Source organism: Myotis lucifugus, unplaced genomic scaffold (genome assembly GCF_000147115.1).
Source record: "Myotis lucifugus unplaced genomic scaffold, Myoluc2.0 scaffold_229, whole genome shotgun sequence".
NCBI lineage: Eukaryota > Metazoa > Chordata > Mammalia > Chiroptera > Vespertilionidae > Myotis > Myotis lucifugus.
The window spans coordinates 2097515-2114873 of NW_005871277.1; the positions used below are offsets into that span (position 1 = coordinate 2097515).

General features: G+C 49.8%; 1 protein-coding gene across 1 annotated transcript in view; it reads left to right on the top strand.

Moving 5' to 3' along the window:
• Positions 1 to 17359, top strand: part of LOC102441969 (beta-adrenergic receptor kinase 2) — a 75824-nt gene that overhangs the window by 41924 nt on the left and 16541 nt on the right. The window contains 7 exon segments of the mRNA XM_023762069.1: positions 1335 to 1386; positions 3519 to 3610; positions 5331 to 5430; positions 11342 to 11420; positions 12212 to 12342; positions 14096 to 14190; positions 15690 to 15797. Of these exon segments, the coding sequence (XP_023617837.1) occupies positions 1335 to 1386; positions 3519 to 3610; positions 5331 to 5430; positions 11342 to 11420; positions 12212 to 12342; positions 14096 to 14190; positions 15690 to 15797 (657 nt within the window).

The following is a 17359-nucleotide window of genomic DNA, read 5'->3' on the forward strand; positions in this document are numbered from 1 at the left end:
TTACAGCATGTTATTATAACGCTGGTATGATAATACCTATAACTTGTACTTTATGAGAAACCCCCCCCCCCTTGTGCCTTTTCTGTCTCCCTCCCCCCATTTCTTTCCTTTTTTACTTCATTCCTTCATTCACTCAAAGAACCCTGAATACTCTGCTTGTGTCTAAGAAATCATAGCAGGGGCGAGATGAGCCCAGCAGTCAGCAAGAATGTTCTTTGCTTAGATACGTTGCTCAGTAACAAAAAAGTAATCAAAACAATGTATTTATTAAGTAGATTTTTTTTCTTACTTCGTGGGCGGAAGAGCCCTCAGCCAGCAGTTGAGTGCAGTGTGAGAGCACACGCCGCACGATGGCCCACATGGCATCTTCCGGGTCTAGTCTGAGGGGGCCTCTCCTACGCCCTCTGTGTCTTTGAGAGGCAGTACGTGGTCTGGGTTCAAATCCTGTCCCACCCATTCTCTCACTGTGTGACCGTGGGCAGGCCTTGGTCTCAGCTGTAAAATGGGTATCAGCATAGTTTCTGCCCAGGGAGTTGCTGGGTTGGGTCAACGAGCCTTTAGAACCTGGCCCATCGGAGTGTTCGCTGCTCTTACAATGATTCGTCAGCGGTAGTTCTTTCCGTCATTAGCGCCGCACTGTCCAGCACCGTAGCCGAGAGCCGTAGGTAGCTACTGCGCTCTGAAAACGTGCTGGTCTGAGTAAACACGGGCTGTAAGTGCAAAATACACACCAGGATCAAAGACTTAATAGGAAAACAAGAATGTAGACTTTCTCATTAACTTATGCTGATTACATGTTGAAATAGTCATTTTTGATATATCCAGTTAAACCAATATATTATTAAAATTTGATTACACGTGAGTGGCCAGATTATTATGACCACCCCATCAGTACAATGAAGTGAATTCGTTATGCAAATAATAATAATAATAAAACCTTGAGAGTATTTGCTTAGGAAGTTTTTTCAATATTCAGTATTTTTGGAAGTGTGAATGAAGTACTGATGGGGTGGTCATAATAATCTGGCCGGTCATAATAATCTGGCCACTCAGTGTATATGTGGTTCGTGTTACCCTTCTGTCGAACCATGGTGGTTCCGATGAAGACGTCCCTGTAGCATCATGACAGTTAAAGGAAACATGATGCCTTTCATGTGAGCCACGAAATAAGGCCCACAGGTGAACGCACTGTGAAAAGATGTTTAAGAAAACGAACCCTGTTTGAGACGTAAAACAAGTCGAGCGACGCTAGTTTATCTCCTCTTTCCCTCCTATCTCCTAATGCGGTTAATTTGATATTTAACTTTCTGGCCACTCTTTGTGTTCTCTTTCAGTGACAAGTTCACTCGATTCTGTCAGTGGAAAAATGTAGAATTAAATATCCATGTGAGTATCGTCTTTTTACTTCCTTTTTAAAATTAAAAAGTCCCTCTGGCTTCCCTGCGTGAGAAAATACTTGCTTCTGGAGCCTGCTCCCCAGGGTGACACCCTGCCCGAGCAGATGTCCTCGCTGCTCTGCGTACGACAGAGCTGCCCTCCCATCCCAGCTGCAAACAAGTTGAATTTTCATTCTCTCTCTTTTTTTAAAAAATATATTTTTATTGATTTCAGAGAGGAAGGGAGAGGGAGAACGAGGTAGAAACGTCAGCGATGAGAGAGGATCATTGGTTGGCTGCCTCCCGCAGGCCCCACACCGGGGATGGAGTCCCCAACCCAGGCATGTGCCCTGACCGGGAAAAGAACCGTGACCTCCTGGTTCATAGGTTGATGCTCAACCGCTGAGCCACGCTGGTTGAGCTTAATTCTGTGGTTTTTTTTTTTCATATTCCTATAAGCATGTGTTTATTTCTTTAAGAAAGGACATTTGATCACATCTTTTTTAGACCAAAGTTTTACCTTTTTTAAATTTTTTTTTTTAATTTTGAGAATGCTAAGAGGGTCCTCAAACACTGGCTGCTTTCTAACCTGTATTCATTCCCCTGGCTTTCCATCCTCCATTAGCGTTCAAGGTCAGTGATTACAGGATGTAACCTCTGCTGCACTTGGAGAACATGCTTTCTTGCCCAGCCTCTTACTTCCTCCCTCCTCCTTTCCCTTCACAGAGGCTTGCAGTTGGGGGAAAAAGTTATCAACTGGATTTTTTTGGGTGGAGTTTTTTACTTGAATGGGCCTGTTGGAAGAAGTTTTTTTTTTTTTTTTTTTGGTTTGTTTATTTATTGATTTATTGAATCTCTCCTTTCCATCACATTTCCTGGCAGGATTTAGAAGCATGAGGCAATAACACACATTTTAAAAAAATCCCTCTCCTAGCCAGTTTGGCTCAGTAGACAGAGCGTTAGCCTCTAAGAGTGAGGGGTCCCAGGTTCGATTCCGATCAAGGGCATGTACCTTGGTTGCAGGCTCAATCCCCGGCCCTGTTCCAGGCGTGCACGGGAGGCAGCCAGTCGATGTATCTCTCTCACATCGATGTTTCTCTCTCTGTGTCTCTCCCCCTCCTTCCACCCTGTCTGAAAATCAATGGGAAAATGACCTCGGGTGAGGATTAGCCAAAAATAAATAAGTGAATAAAAAAGCCCTTATATCTGCTGTGGATTTTCCTCACGCTCATGCTCCTTCCACCGGCCTGGTGTCTGTGTCCTCATGTCCCTTGTCCCATGTCCTCTCAGCATCAGACATGATCAGACATGAAGCCTGTGGCCAGCTGCCCCTACCTGGCTGCAGACATGACGTTTTAGGGGGTGGGTAGGGGAACTTTTAAGAATCTGACCCTTAGGCTGCCTAGCAGGCCTCTGCTGTTATCCGAGGGCCTCTTCCCATGACCGTAGGATTGTCTGTCTGCCTTGGCACCATCGGGTGCTGTTCAAACTCCGTCTGAAGCAGGGCATTGCTGACACATCCTGACCAAAAGGAAAAGTGCTCATGAATAAAGCCTCTTTATCTACTTTGCTCACACTTAGTCTTGCTTCAGGCTCACATGCCCAGCACGAGTCCCCTCTCTCTTCACGGATGTGATCGATAAAAAAATTCACATGGCCGGCGTCCGCCGGGTTTTCTGATCATATGGCTCACTCTTAGGGGAACTCGAATGCCCTGGACACGGGCTTATTCTCCCACCACGGCGGTTCCTGGGATTGCCGCGTGGTTGCCAAACTTCAGGCTTCAGAGCGGCCGAGGTTGCTTTGCATTTCGACTAGAAACTTCCCAGACGCTTGTCTTCCGGGCATGTGTCTTGTAGTCTGAGACGGATGAGGTGGGCACAGCAGTCTCGCTGGGCTCCCACTCCGTCACCTTCCCGTCTGCCTCTGTGCTGGGCCTTCGGGGGTGGAGCAGGCAGAGGTTCTAGAAAGCCCTGCCTCCTCCTGCTGCTCCCCTCTGTCCAAGGAGTCAGTCGTGGGAACGGCGGGCCCCTCCCTCAGAACGGCCACGTTAATAACTTGTGCGTGTCTCGCTTGAAAAAACCCTTCCCATGTCATTTTTATGCGGCCGTTACGTGTCCATTTCGTGTTTTGAATTCACAGTTGACCATGAATGATTTCAGCGTACATAGGATCATCGGGCGAGGCGGCTTTGGAGAAGTCTATGGCTGCCGGAAAGCAGACACTGGAAAAATGTAAGTTTTTGGCGTTCCTACGTTTTCCCGGGACTATGACGAGGGTCTTGTGCTCGCACCCAAAGACAATCCCTGCACGGACTTTTGGAAGCCCGTGATCCTCGCTCCCGGGCTTGTTTGCCTCGGAAAGAAATAGACATTCTCCTAAGTAAAGGCCCACCCACGATTTAGCACATGCAGTTTGGGGTGTCGTAGCATCCAGGCAGCGTGGGTCCCCCAGATGAGGAGCTGGGTACTGTTGAAGAGGGTGGACGCTCTGCTACAAAGGTCAAGGTCATGGGCCCCATCGCTCATCTCAGTCACTCGTCTCATGGGAGGTGGACGTGAGGCAGTTACGTGTGGGACATACGGGTCTTCTAGTGGATGGGGGAGTTGTGAAGTGTGGGGAACGTATGTTAATATGGAAGCGGTTTAAGTGAACATGTTTCTGAAGGCAAGAGAATGGGCAGGTCTGATGTGATGGACCCAGACCTCCACGTCTGGTTCAGGGGCAGGCACGGGAGAGCAGTGGGCGAGGCGGGACAGTCTGTGAGGGTGGTGCATGACGTCATTAGTCAGTGTGAGACGGAGGAGTTGAGGTCACCCAGGTCGGTGCCCGCCACCTGCACTGCCCCCGCATCACCTACGGGGTTGCCGCTCAGCCCCTGCCTGAGTCTGTCCTGGTCCTCCACTTGGCATGTTTCGTATTCTGTGGCGGCTGAAACTTACCTTCACTGGCTTGTGCCCATGGCTCCTCTTCCTGCTGTGGGGCCCTGTGCAGGGTGAAGCCGGTGCCTGGCACCCAGGTGCCTGACGTCTGGCGTCCTGCGGAGACGGGATCACGTAGGGATCCCGGGTGTGGGTCTCGGGTGCCGCACGGCCAGGTCAGATTCGCTTCCGCACTTTCTTGTTGGCTTGGGCAGAGCCTGTGCCTCTCTGAGCCTCCACATCCTCGTTTGTAAAGTAGGGATGAAAAAGAGCGCCTGCCTCGTTGCAGAATTAAATGAGACAACACACTGTCAAAACAGTCCTGCTATGAAAACTTCCTTTCCCGTCCAGTACTCACCCCGGGGACTTTGATCCTAAACGATACACTTTACTCTTCACTTATTACATTTCATGAAATGTAGTAGCTTTACTTCATCATCGCAGCGTGTTGAGGTTTTTAGAATATCTAGGCAGTCCCATGATGTTGTAGAAGCACATGCTATCGATTTGTCTCTTTAGACACATTTGCTTTTTCACCTGACTCTCAAAAACTGGCACGGAGTGGAAGGTCTTTCGATTTAGGTTTGTCCGATGCTTTTCCCACAGTTGGATGGGGGTGGTGGGCTTCAGGAAGGAAGACCCAGAGGTAAAATGCCCTTCTCATTGCATCAGATCACATCAAAGTTACCTGTTATTAAAGTGATGGATTTCTGTTGATGTTGGTCTTGATCCCTTGACCGAGGTTGTGTTTGTCAGACTTGACCATGAAGTCACCCTCCCCTTCTCCCTGCTGTGCTCCCCGGAAGTTCCTATGCATAGCCCACACCTGAGGAGTGGGGGGTTGTGCTCCTGCAGAGGGGAGGGGATTTTTTTCCTTAATACGTGTAGTAAGACTTTTTTTTTTGCATGGCACTTGGGTGCCGGTTTGCTTTTTATAAACACTGCCCAAACCTGTCCCGGTGTGGTGTATCGTGTTGAAATCAGTCTGGGTGTGTTTATGGTGTTGATTTTTCAACCATATTTCTGTTTCTAGGTATGCAATGAAATGCTTGGATAAGAAGAGGATCAAGATGAAACAAGGAGAAACATTAGCCTTAAATGAAAGGATTATGTTGTCGCTCGTGAGTACAGGAGTAAGTATTCAAAACTTCCTCCCTCCCTCCCTCCTTCCCTCCCTCCCTTCCTTCCTTTCTTTTTTTTTTTTTGCCCTGACTGGTTGTCGAACCGGCAACCTTTTGGTCCTTGGGACCACATTTAACCGTCTGACCCACGCCGGCCAGGGCGATACTCAGTTGTGAGCATTGCTCTTTGTGTGTGGATGTGTTTGTCGGTTTTATATCAGGACGATGTATTTAAAATGCAGGCATTTTCTGGTTGAGTTATGGGGCCAGCCGATTCTGGGGTGGGTTGGAATCCATAGCAGGGATCGGCAGCACTGAGCTGATACAGTGTCCCATTCAGACATGACCTCTGTTTCCTGGGGAGCTGGCCAAGTACCAGCAACCTGCACCATGAACGCCCGTGACTTCTCCCTATAGTATGCGTTTATGATGAACTTCACTGCGGAATATGGTTGGGGAGAAGGCAGGAAATAATCATACCAGCAACAACAAAGTCCCCTGAGTACAGTTAGGAATTAACTGCATGACCGAGCAGGACTAAGCCAGAGAGAAAGTAAGAGATCTTCGCTCCTGTCCTTCACAAACAGAGAGCAAGCGACTGGGGCTCGCCAGCTCTGCGCTGTCCCCGTGGGGTTGTCCCCAGACAGTGTCTCCTCGGAAGGTGACTTTATCTTCTCAGCACTTGCCATGTTTTACCTGCTGTGGCCTTTGGCCGTTCCCATTCCCAGGACACCGTGTCCACCTGCTGGGTGTTTTATTTGTATGTCAGGGCTCGGCACATCTACAAACAAACCTTGACCCCATGTCTCCACTTGCAGAGCAGTGTCCCATGCGGATTTCTGCGGATTTCTTTTTCTGGTGACGGCGTTGGCCAGGATCAAAGCCGTGGCTCTTATTTATTTGGGCAGGTGTCGTAAAGGCACATCCAGAAACCACACCGTCCCAGCGACCTGGCGTGCCTCTGCGCGTCCATAGGTCTGTCGTCCAGCGCTCGCGAAAAGGAATGTAACGAGCACGGAATGGCCAGGCCCATGCTAAGAAGCTCACATGTGATTTTCACGTTAAACACCAAACCACGTCCTGGCCAGGGTGGCTCCGTGGGCTGGGCCTTGTCTTGGTGGGCCAAAAGGTCACTGGTTCGAGTCCCCGCCAGGGCACAGACTCAGGTTGTGGTTTGATACCCGTGTGGAAAGCAACCGATCTTTTGTTTTCTCTCCCTCTCTCCCTCCCTTTCTCTCTCTCTCTCACTCTCTCCCTCTCTCCTTGTTTCCCTCCCTCATTCTGTTTCTCACTCTCTTCCTCCCTCCCTTTTCCTTCCTCTCTCTCTCAAATCAATAAAAACATAAAATTAACCATTTGTACGCTGTAAGCATCTATAGATGCAAGTGGTGGGCTTTTTTTTAATTAAATTCAAAATATCGTGGCAGTAAACTGATTAAAAACAAAAACACAAGCCAGGAAGCTTTGTACACAGCGAGACATCCCGCATTTTAGTCACTCGATGGGCCGCGTGGTTTGGGTTCATCCCCTGAGTTTACCGCATTGTGGTTGATATTGTCCAAATGGTTCTAGAAGGGCCACCTGCTGTTGAAGCAATAGAATAGCCACATTGAGCTCGACTCTACCAAATGGAAATGCCATGGCTGTAAATAACTGTGCGCCGCTACCTCCGGGCACATGGGCGGTGAGCATTTCCCATCAGAGTCCCTGTGCGCACGACCACGTCTGCAGCCGCCCTGAGCGGCCAGCTCCCTGTAGCGGGATCCGTATGCCTGGCTCCGGCTCCTCATTTCTCCGGGATAAGTCTTTGTCTTAAATTCCACACTTGGACCTGCGCTCACTGCAGACTTTCAGGGCTTATTAAAAGCATTAATTTTTAACGCGTTCTCTTCTACAATTTTCCTGTAGCGATTTCATATTTATTTTATCCAGCCGAGGGGAATGTGGTTAATTAGTTGTGTAGTTCCTCGCCAGTCTCCCCCGAAGGCTATAAATAAAAAATTGGGCTTTTATTGGGCTACTGCTTTGAACTGATTTAAAAGAATTGTTTATATTTTGTATCCCAGTAGCAAACTGTCTAGATTTTTTTTTTTACATATAAATATAAAATTTACCCAAAAGAGCTGTAGTAAAATTGTTTGGCATGGCTTTTGCTAATCAGAGGCCACTGTTCATAGGTTTGGAGTGATCTTCAGTTTAAAGAGCCTCATTAGGGTGAACTCTCAATCTCCTTCATCAATATGATGTTCTAGGTGTTGGTATGAGACTGAACTGCACTCACTCATCTTTTTTTTTTTTTTTTTTTACTAGAAGTGTTTTTTTTTTTTCTTTCAATCTCAAACGGAGTATTCCACCCCTCATCCCCCAGAGAGACAGCAGGAAGTACTGTTGCCAGTTTCCTTGTGTATTTCTTGCCAAGTAACAAGGGAAGGCATGTGCGAGATGCAAGATAAGTCCGCCCACAGCTGGGAAGAGCAGTCAGCACCTTCCTTACACAGTCCCTTAGCGTTCAGCTGGTGTTATTCCTTCCGTCATTGAAGCACAATGTAGGGCCGCCTTCTGAGCCACGCACTCTGCTCTGAGATGGGGGTCCTAGGACTTGACTTTGGCCCTTGCTCTTGCAGAGCTGCATATGGGATGAGAGAGGGAGGTAGTGTTCAGGTCATCTTGGAAGTGCATAGGTGATTGGAACAGGTGGCGAGAGCTGTGAAAGGCGCGCACGCAGGGCTCGGAAGGCACTTACCAGGGTGGAGATGTTGCCAACGAGAGTTCCCGTGACGTCAGAGGGTGCCAGCGCGTGTCTGGTCCTGAGCACGGAGGGTCTGGGGACCTCAGGGAAAGCCATGGAGCTGGGGTCAGAGGTGATGGGGTGAGGAGCACAAGGCGAAGCTGGAGAGAGAGGAACAGACCGGGCCGGACCCTAAAGAGCTTTCTGGGCCAATATTGAGGGTTTTGAAAAATCTCCCAGCAGTCGGAAGCAACGCGTGTGAAGTGGGAAGATAACACGATAAGCCTTGCGGTCTGCAAGGATCCCTCTGGCTGCAATGTGGAGAACTTTCTTGAAAAAATACTCCCGGCCTCTCTTATCCCAGTCCTACACGGAGTTGCTGCAAAGTGCAAGCCGTTTCGCTCGCTGCCCGTAGGAAACCAGGCAGTTCTCTGCTGAGGAACTTTATTTAAGGGTTTACTTCTAGAAATTCACTCGTTCTCATTGGCCCGCATTTGTAATCAAGGCAGAACCTCTTAACAGTAACCGTGTCAACATCACTCGTTACATCGCTGCCTGTGTGTCCTTGCTGGTCAGCATTTGGTTCTGGATCTCAGAGTCGACTTGAGACTCGGCACGGATCCACTCGGCACCTGAGAGGCGAGGCCTCGAGCGCAGTCCGTGGGCTCTGTAGAGGGAACCAAGTCACCTTCACAACAAAGCGTTGCTGTGGGAACCTGACTGGTAGCCCATCGCAGAACTCCGGAGAGGGTCAGGAGGCCTGGGGTTTGAATGTTGGCCGGCTACCAAGTTTCCTTGTGACCTTACACAAGTCATTTCCCTTGTTGGGGGGTGGGGGGGGGAATCTTTAGTTTCCTTGTCTTTAAAATAAAGAAGTCGAACCAGGTAATTTCGTATTTAAAAGAGCCCTTTCTACTCAGACAGCCTATGATTCTAAATCTACAGTTCGAGCCCCACCTAATGACGCAGTATCTTAAGGATCCTTTAACCGTTGGACGTCTTCTTGCCGCTGTCATTAGACGGACCGTGTGCCATCGGGGTCACAAATGCCCCTGGGCCGGGTCTGCGTGTCCCCCAGCTGTCTCGAGCTGGGGAAGATCCCGACTCTACTAAGTCCTGGGGCCGCCCACTTCTCCGCGCTACACATGAACTAACTGCTCATCAGATCAGGAACCAGAGTGGGTGGGGAACCCCATTTAGGGAGGAGCAGCAGGCGATTGGGAAGGTCTGGAGAAACGTGGGTGGGTTCTAAGGGGGAGCGCCCCCCACCCCCATTCCCCGAAGGTCACATGGCTTTTAACAGAAAAGTGAGAGCACCTTTACTTTACCTATTTAAAGCAAAACAGATCTTGGCATCAGGAAACACTAACACCATCTCAACAGAACTCCAAGGGAAACTAGGTAACCGCAAAACGAATTTTGTCATTCACTCGGAAGCAATTTCCCCTGGAAGGTTTGTGGAGATTGGGTCTGACTTCATGAGTCTTTAGCATATAGGAATGAGTGAGCTCAAGTTTAACTGGATGCCCTTAATGCAGCGGTTTGGACAATGTGAATTCTGTTTACAGATTATTCTGCTAAAACTTGAATTTAGTAATTCTTTTTTTCTTCTGTTTAACAAAAGTGGATACAGATGTTCTATGCCTTTTTTTATTTGAATCAGTGGAGGGGCAAGCATTCACTGTACATAAGGAATCTAAATAGACCTGGCTATCGGTCTAGCACAGCACCGATGCCGTCTCCCCGGGGAGCCCACGTGTGTGTCCAGCACCCAGATCACGGGATCGAGAGTTCCCAGTGTCCCAGAGGCCTCCGCGTGCCCCTCTCGCCACTCACCCCACGCCCAGCTAACTACCACCCCGACTCTGGCACCGTAATTTAGCTTTCCCCCGTGTTTGAACTTTATATAAACGCTCCCTTTTGTGTCTGGCTCCTCTCGCTCAGTGTTGCGTGTGACATTTCGTCTGTGTCCCCGCACGTGGCCACAGTGCATCCCGCAGCTAAACACGGGGCCGACACGCTATGTCTAGCCTCTGGACCCGATCGGGCGTGTGGCCTCCTGTTGCGCAGCCCATGAACTCAGAATGGCCTGGATGTTTGTAAAGGGTTGTAGAGAAAATTAGCAGACTGCCTGACAGAGGCTGCCTGGGGCCTGCAAAGCCGAAAGTATTTGCTGTCTGGCCCTCGGTAGGAAACGCTTGCTGACCCTTGTTCTCCGGTGTTCCATTGCGTCAGGAGGCCACAGTTGAGGGACCCGTTCTCGGGTGGTAGACGTTTGGTTGTTTGCTGGTTCGGGCTGTTTTGGACAGTGTTGTGAGGAGCATTCTCGCGCAGTCCTCTGGGTGCACGGAAGTACAGATCCCCGGGCGGGGTGCAGCCCAGGGTGGAAACGCCGGTCACAGGGCGGTGGATGGTGCTCAGCTCTAGCGGATGCCGCCCAAACAGCTTGGGAGAGTGGTGGTTCCGTGGCACGCTTCTGGCAGCCACTTACTCCGTGCCTTCCCAGCACTTGGGATTGCCGGTTTTAGCCGGTTCTTGTGAGTTCAAGGGATGGCATGTGTGGTTTTGAACGTGCATTTCCTTGGGGACAACTGAGGTTCAGCATCTGCTCATAGGCCTGTGGGCCATTGGATAGCCGCTTATGTGAAGGGCCCATTTATTCCTGTCATTGGCATTAGCAGTTGCCCTTTTTCCATTGAGTGGATGGCTTTCTCTCTCTGTTGACATACAGGGGTTCTTTGTGTATAAGTAAGAGTCCTTCCTGCGTTTATGGGTCACAGCTATTTTCTCCCATGCTGCACAGGGCAGTGCCTGGCTGCAAAGATCTGGAGCCGGCCCTGGCCGGTGTAGCCCAGTGGTTAGAGCGCCGGCCTGTACACCAGAGGTCGCAGGTTCGCTTCCTGGTCAAGGGCATGTACCTCGGTTGCAGGTCCGATCCCTGCCCTGTGTCGGAGCACGCACGTGTGGGAAGCAACGGGTCCATGTCTCTCTGCCATATTGATGTTTCTCTCTTTCTCTCTCCTCCTCTCCCCCGTCCCTACCACTCTCTCTAAAAAGCAGTGGAAAAAAGGTCCTCACTCCTCGAGTGAGGATTAAAAACAAAATCTGCAGCTGATGTTTGGTAGCAGATGTGCTTTTCAGGGAAGCTTTTGCTTTTCTTACACATTTTTATGTTTTTTTTCCCCTTTGTTCTAGGATTGTCCTTTCATTGTCTGCATGACCTACGCCTTCCACACTCCAGATAAACTCTGCTTCATCTTGGACCTGATGAACGGTAAGCGAGTCGGACTCCCTGAAGGACGTAGCCGTGACCCGGCCGACGGGCAGGTTGGGTCTCTCTGATCAGTCGTTTGCCCCTGAAGATGGAGGCAGCCTTTTACTCTTCAATCTAATTAAAATTCATGTAAAATGTTGACCTGGGTTTCCCTCTGCCCCTCCCAGTCTTTCCCTGGAAGTTGCATTTCCTAGAAAAGATTTTCATAAAATACTTACAGCGAAACGTGATTTTCTGGAATGCAGCTGGTCTGGGCCGTTAATTAGCTTGTTGCCTGGCCCTCAACGTTTAGGAATGAAATGTCTCATAAGAATATAGGTTAAATGTATTTAAAATCCAACTTTGAAGGATGTTCGCCCGATTTCCTGTACCTTTAGCCCAGAACAACTGTACCTTGGCCTTTTCAACTGTGAGTGAATGATGGCCTTTAGAATGGCGAACAAGGTTTAGACAGAAAAACGATTTCTAATACTAGAAAGCGACACGGGGTGGACAGAGAGTCTTTTTGATAACAAGAGCTGAAATAAAAAGGCATACAATTCAACAAGTAAAGTGCCTTTTTTTGAGGTTCCTGGGATGTTTTATTATGGTTTGAGTGTTTGATTTAAGACTGGATCTGTCCCACGACATGAAGGGATTTCACAGACATAATAACGAACAAAAGCGGCCAGACGCAGCGGCCTGCGGTCTGTACGGTTCTATTTCTGTGACCGTCAGAAATCAAAGTCAGGCACGCAGACTCTTTAGGACGACAGCGACTTTTCAAATCAACCCTGTGCCTCCGACTCCAGGGGGCGACCTGCACTATCACCTGTCACAGCACGGGGTGTTCTCCGAGAAGGAGATGCGCTTCTACGCCACCGAGATCATCCTGGGGCTGGAGCACATGCACCATCGCTTCGTCGTGTACAGGGACCTGAAGGTGAGCTGCGCGGCCGGCTCGCCGGTCACCGGGTCCGCGCGGGGAGGCGTGTGGTCCCGGCGCTCGGACATTCCCGTCCTTTTCCTCACTCAGCCCCGACGTCCCTGTGATGTCGGTCTCTTCCAGGCTCCGAACTCTGTCCTCGGAGCTCGCGTCTGTCCCGGTGGCCAGTCACCTCGGCGCCTGCTACGGTGCCTGGCGCAGCTCGGACGCTCATTCCACAATTTTAACTGGTTGATTCGTGCAAAGCAGGGGCGGGCGCTTTCTGGTGTCGCTGCTCATGTTTACCATGAATTGTAATTCGGTTGATGCTCACTAAGCCGCTGCCTTGGCCCTGGCTCTGTGTCAGAGCTGGAGATGTGCAGAGATAGCAAGCGAAGGACTTGCGTCTCACTGGATGCACCCTGGTGAACCAGGACATAGACGGGCCGGTCAGAGTTCATGGGGGGGCGAGGCTGGCCAGCCTGCAGAGCTTCCCCCAAAGGCCAGTGCCAGAGCTTCGAGGTCAACTTAAAAACCACGGATAGATTGTTCTAGATCCCTGAGCTACAGAACCCCAGCGTACTATGCTTGGGCTTCTGTTCTTGTTTTCTTTAAAAATATCTCACCGGTGCCCGGCCGGTGTGGCTCAGTGGTTGAGCGTCATCCCATGCACCAAGAGGTCATCAGATCGATTCCCAGTCAGGGCACATGCCCGGGTTGTGGGCTCCATCCCCAGTAGGGGGCATGCAATTTTAAAGCTTTCTTCAAAGTTAATAAATTATTCTCTTAATTTTCACAAGAGCACAAAGAAAAATATTGTTCTCATCGAATTATAAATAATGAGACACTGGCTGGTATGTGACATTTTATTTCCTCGTGTGAGTTTTACAGAAGAATAAAATACAAGCCAAAGATCTAGAAAGTACCATTGTAATGCGTTTCCATGTGCATCTATAACCGGTTTCTGAGCGTCTTTATGCCATGGTTTTGTTTTCTCAGCTATTTAGTAGGCAGTGGTATTATTTAATTTCTATTCCAACTTCATCCTCGTCACTCATGATTATTCATGCTCCGCTGTTATAATAGCATGCCATTATTTTTATTTCAAGCGAAACAATGGTGATCTCCAGCAGAAAACGATGAAGACGACTGTAATTCAATGTATATCGGGGAGAGGAGCTTTGTTTGCCGTGATTATGCTGACCAAATCTAATCTCAGTGGCTACATTTCATCAGCGTTGCGGTCAAAATTACATTTGGTCATTTGGTGGATCGGGCACCAGTCAACAGAAATGACATTGATGGGGACCTGGGTGGCCCTGTGGAGTACTTTGACTTCTTAGGTCAGCGCCGGTAGCATCTTGCAAGATTCCTTTCTGTTCTGTGCCTCATGGGGTCTCCTTCTCAGAAGTCGTTATGACTCACAGAGGCACAGTGTCCCAGCTGGAAGGCCGGGAAAAGAACAAGCTTTGTCACACTGATGAACTGTGCTCACAGCCCCTCGCTCTTACCTGCACTTCATTTTCGTTAGTAGTTGAATCCTTCGCTACTAATAACCAGCACCATCATTACCACTCTCAGCGGAAGTTAACGTGCCGCATTCATCCTCAGCATCGTGCCCTCCTTGGCTGTGATCTCATAGAGCTAGAATTTGTGTTCAGGAAGGAACTGTGATAAGATAATGAGGCACTCCGTGCCTGTAGTTTTAGACTTCCTCAGAGCCTCCAGGCATCCGGGGAACTCTCGCAGATCACCTTCTCTTTCTCTTCAGCCCGCAAATATCCTCTTGGATGAGTACGGACACGTCAGGATATCAGATCTCGGTCTGGCCTGTGATTTCTCCAAAAAGAAGCCGCACGCGAGCGTGTGAGTAGTGCATCGCCTCTGTCCACCATCATTTCTCCACTGCAGCCTGCTTGTTCCCTCGGACGCCGCCCTGGTCACGTGTTATCGTCCATGCCCCTCCCCTCCCCCATTTTTTTCTTGCCAGCCGTGATTTTCTTTTTCTTTTTTTTAAAAAAAATATTTTTATTGAATTCAGAGAGGGAGAGAGAGATAGAAACATGGATGAGAGAGATCGGCTGCCTCCTGCACGCCCCACACTGGGGATCAAGCCCGCAGCCCAGGCGTGTGCCCTGACTGGGAATTGAACCATGACTTCCTGGTTCACAAGTTGACCCTCGGTAATAAAGCTCTGAAGGTCGTGATAAGGAGAAATGAAATAGTCCGTGGGCCGAGTGCAGAGGCAGCTGTATGGGGAACTCTCCAAGGACAGCTGGAGGTCAAGTTTCTCCATCTACCTGTTCCTTCCTTTTCAAAATAACTGTGTGGGTTTTTGTTTTTTAAGAGAAATTAGGAATATTATTAAATTAAAAACCAAACATCTACTTGCAGTTCAAGCTGTTGAACATGGGTCAGTCCTCTAAGTGACCGCGCAGGGGACCCTCCCTGACACCACAGCCTCCGCCACACCTGGCCCCTCGGGGCCCCCTGGACTGCGTGTGGCGGTGGCCATGCGTGATCGGGGCATTTTGACACTGGCCCCAGAGCTTCTCTGAACCCAGGATTATTCAAATGACAGGTGTGAGGGTTCAGTCATTGAATGAACGAAACACGTGTTCATTTACATTGGCTGTGTGCTAGGTGCTGGCGGTGCTGCGGTGACCACGACAGAAAGGACCCCTGACCTCCGGGAGGTGACCAGGGTGTGGGGTGGCAGTGCCATCGGTTGGGCCTCAGCTGTTCCAGGCAGGCACCGCTTGCTGCTTTGAATAGGTTGCTATCTTCACAGAAGCCCTGGAGCTTGTAGATGCCATTATCTACTTTCTGTGGTGGGAAAACTAGGCCACCCATCCGGCACATCCCGGGGCCAGAACTACAGTCCGGTCTGTCTGTCTGACTCCCAGGAAATAGCCCCACCTCAGCATGGGCGACGCGGGTCCGCAGGAGTGGGTGTCCCCACCCCTTCAAAGTGCACGGCACGGCCGCGTGGTCGCCTGTGCATCGTCCCCTCCCTTCCCTTGTCCCCAGTCCCACGGGCTCCTCACAGGAGCTCTCGGTCGGGAGGAGACCTTCCGCTCTTCAGAGCTGTCCAGGTGGAGGAGGGGGCTGACCGGATTCAGATGTCTCCTCCAGGACGGAGCACTAGTCTTCACAGTGAATTCGTGGGGGATCTGTTGCGAATCATTTCCTATCCCGGGTAGGACACAAGAGCTGTCCCCCCCCCCGGTGTCTGGAAGGGTCAAATTTGTGCAGAGGGTCCATTGTTCCCGGCCCTTTGTTACAACCCTCCGCCCTTTTGTGAACCCATCAATTTGCATGAGGGGCCCATTTTTCCCTGACGCGCCACCCTTTCTCTCTCCCAGGGGTACGCACGGGTACATGGCTCCCGAGGTGCTGCAGAAGGGGACGGCCTACGACAGCAGTGCGGACTGGTTCTCCCTGGGCTGCATGCTCTTCAAGCTTCTGAGAGGGTGAGTGAGGCGCCCCCTCCCGGTGGGCGCGTCAGCAGGGCCTGGGCTGGGGTCACCGTCAAGGCTGTTAGACTTGATGCTGTTCCGGGTCCCACAGTGGCCTGTCAGCCACGTGCTCATCTAAATGAGGACCGTGGCTCACTCTGCCTCGTGAAAGCGACAGCTCTGTTCCCGTAAGATTATAGAAGAAAGCTTATGGTGTGGTGTTTTTATTCCATATCCTGTAGGAGTTACAGCAGTGATGGCGAACCTTTTGAGCTCGGCGTGCCAGCATTTTGAAAAGCCCTAACTTAACTCTGGTGCCGTGTCACATAGAGAAATTTTTTGATATTTGCAACCACAGTAAAACAAAGATTTATATTTTTGATAATTTATTTTATATATTTAAATGCCACTTAACAAAGAAAAATCAACCAAAAAAATGAGTTCGCGTGTCACCTCTGACAGGCGTGTCATAGGTTCGCCATCACTGAGTTACAGCATACTTAAATCTAAAATAAGACCGCTTTGAAAAAATTTATAAAAACAATAAAATAAGACGGCTTTGATATATTTCCATTGATACCCCTTATTTGAGAATAAGTGTTATTTGAAAATGTGGGTAATTGACAAAGGTAGGATTTTTTTTCCCCCTACAAATGAATTACCCATGATTGTCTTGTGCGCTTAGGTCATTTTCAGGGTTACCCACGTGGATGAAGACCCGTGATGAAGCCGTTTTAAACGTGCATTTATTTGTAATCCTGCTGACAGTAATTTGTTTTTAAAACGCAAAGATGGGATTGTGTAGTCTTGTGTTTCTAATTCATTTGGTGGTAATGGACCCTCAGTCCTAAGCTACCGAACATGGTGAAATCGAGGGGACCGATGACGCCGCGGAAGCGCTCTCAAAACGTGTCCTCATCTCGAACGATTAAACGTTGTTAGCATTTCCGCGGAGCTTAAGAACGTTTAGCCAATTTCAATAGAGAGCTTAAGTTCTCAGCGTATAGTGTTGCTTTTTCTTCATTCACAAAGAGGCAAAAAGCGCTGGACAGGAAAACGTCCTCGTCCAGGTTCGCCCGTTGATGTTTCCCTCGTGAGCACGCGAGGCTGGTGTTTGCTGACTTTCTCACTTTTCTGTCTGAAAGCCTCCTTGAGCACCACTCATCTTCTTCTCTTCAGCACATCTGGGAGGGGCTGGCCCCGCACTCGGTCCGGAGCCCCCAGACTCCGCCGATCCAGCCGATCTCTGCTCCCCATCCGCTTGGGCACTGAAATTGCATTATTGCCTAGAAGAGGCAGAATCTTGTCGGGCCCTGAAATTGAATTAATGGGGTTTGTGGGAGCCGGGAGGGCCTTAAATTCCCGTCATCAGACTTGCTGACCCTAATTAGGGGGGCTTCTGCCAGGCCAACCAGAAGACAGCCGTTCCCACCCGAGAACATCCTTCGACCCCTGGGAGTCAGCGGGGCCCGGGCGGGCGCATGCCGCTTGGCCAGGTCCTTTGCCCGGCCTCCCCGAGGAGGTTAGAGATGCAGAATGGCCCACTGACAAGAAGTTCAAGGATGATGAAAAACTGC